The sequence below is a fragment of the Corvus kubaryi genome, unplaced genomic scaffold (genome assembly GCF_017639235.1).
Source record: "Corvus kubaryi isolate FWS band 111438036 unplaced genomic scaffold, C.kubaryi_AGA036_p1.0 37130, whole genome shotgun sequence".
In the NCBI taxonomy this organism is placed as follows: Eukaryota; Metazoa; Chordata; class Aves; order Passeriformes; family Corvidae; genus Corvus; species Corvus kubaryi.
Window position 1 is genome coordinate 241,086 of NW_024581033.1, and position 1,271 is coordinate 242,356.

A 1,271-nucleotide genomic window follows, 5' to 3' on the forward strand; every position below is an offset into this window, starting at 1 on the left:
CCAGGTGACCCTCAAACCCTCCCAGGTGACCCCCAGTTCCCCCCAGGCGACGCCAAACCCTCTCAGGCGACCCCCAGTAACTCACCTGTGCTCAAACTCGCTGATGAAGTTCTCATAGAGCTGCGGGGACAAGGACAGGGACACTCAGGGTCAAGGAAAGCCCGGTTCAGAGCTTCTCACCACATTTCCTCTCTATTCCAGCTCTATTTGGACAGCCCTGGAAGTGCTGGACAGGACTCTGAGCCAGCTGGGCTAGTGGAAGGTGTCTCTTGTGGGGAGGGTGGAACACAATGGTCCTCGAGGTCTCTTCCAACCCAGAGCATTCCAGGGTCCTATGATTTCTCCAGAAAATGGGGCATCCCATACAGAAATTCCAGCACTGTTCAGAACCCAGAACTGCTCATTTTATCTAATTCTATCCCCACAGGCTTCTTCCACTGACCACCCATCCTGCACTTGCAAACCTCTTGCTAAAATACGGAATAATAAAAAAAAAAATCCCCCTGCAACCCCCAAAAATGAAAATTCTAGGCGAGTGAAGGAAAGAATCACTTTGAAGCTTCTGAACTCGAGACACTTGATTTTAGCAGAATTTTCACACAGTCACCAGTGCAAACACCCCGAGAGCCGAACCCACCCCGGTTAGTAATTCTCCGAGAGGATCAGGAAAGAGAGAAGCCACAGGCTGAGCTTTTGCCGGTACAGAAAACCGGGAGAGCCGGAGGAGTGCGCTCACCTTGATGAGCCCATCTCCCTGGGCGAAGCAAGGGTCCTGCACGAAGTCGAGCACCTGCAGAGTGAGCTGGTGCCACAGCCTGAGGACACAAACACCCCCGTGAGCCCAACGCCGCCGGCCCGTGCCCCCTCCCGGCCCGTGCCGAGCAGCGTCTGAGGGGGCGAACCGGGGGCTGGGACCGCCTGACAGGGGCGAACACCGCGGGAGCCACCTCCCGGGCGAGCACCGAGGCGGCTAAAGGGACGCGGGTCCGGCGGGCCCCGCGAGGGCTCCTCAGGCGGGCGGGCCCGGCCGCGCTCGGCTCCGGCACCCGGGGCGGGCGAACCCCCCGCACCCCGTCCCCGCTCACTTCTTGTTGTAGAGCTCCTCGAGGCGGTGCCACACGGCGGCCTGGCCCGGCCCCGCGCTCTGGCTCTGCTGCAGGAAGCCCGGCACGTCCTTCATGGCGGCGGCGGCGGCGGCGGGGCCGGGACGGGGCCGGGGCCGGGACGGGGCCGGACGGGACCGGAGCGAGGAGGCCGCGCCGTGCCCGCTG

The 1,271-nt window shown here is 62.2% G+C and overlaps 1 protein-coding gene across 1 annotated transcript in view; it reads right to left on the reverse strand.

Moving 5' to 3' along the window:
* PSMD13 (proteasome 26S subunit, non-ATPase 13) overlaps window positions 1-1,265 on the reverse strand; it is a 6,923-nt gene extending 5,658 nt beyond the window's left edge. Inside the window, exons 1-3 of the mRNA XM_042021239.1 lie at window positions 1,086-1,265; window positions 737-815; window positions 86-120 (exon numbers count right to left, since the gene is read on the reverse strand). Of these exons, the coding sequence (XP_041877173.1) occupies window positions 86-120; window positions 737-815; window positions 1,086-1,180 (209 nt within the window). The 5' untranslated portion in view covers window positions 1,181-1,265. The remainder of the gene's footprint in view (window positions 1-85; window positions 121-736; window positions 816-1,085) is intronic.
* Between the last annotated feature and the right edge of the window lie 6 nt (window positions 1,266-1,271).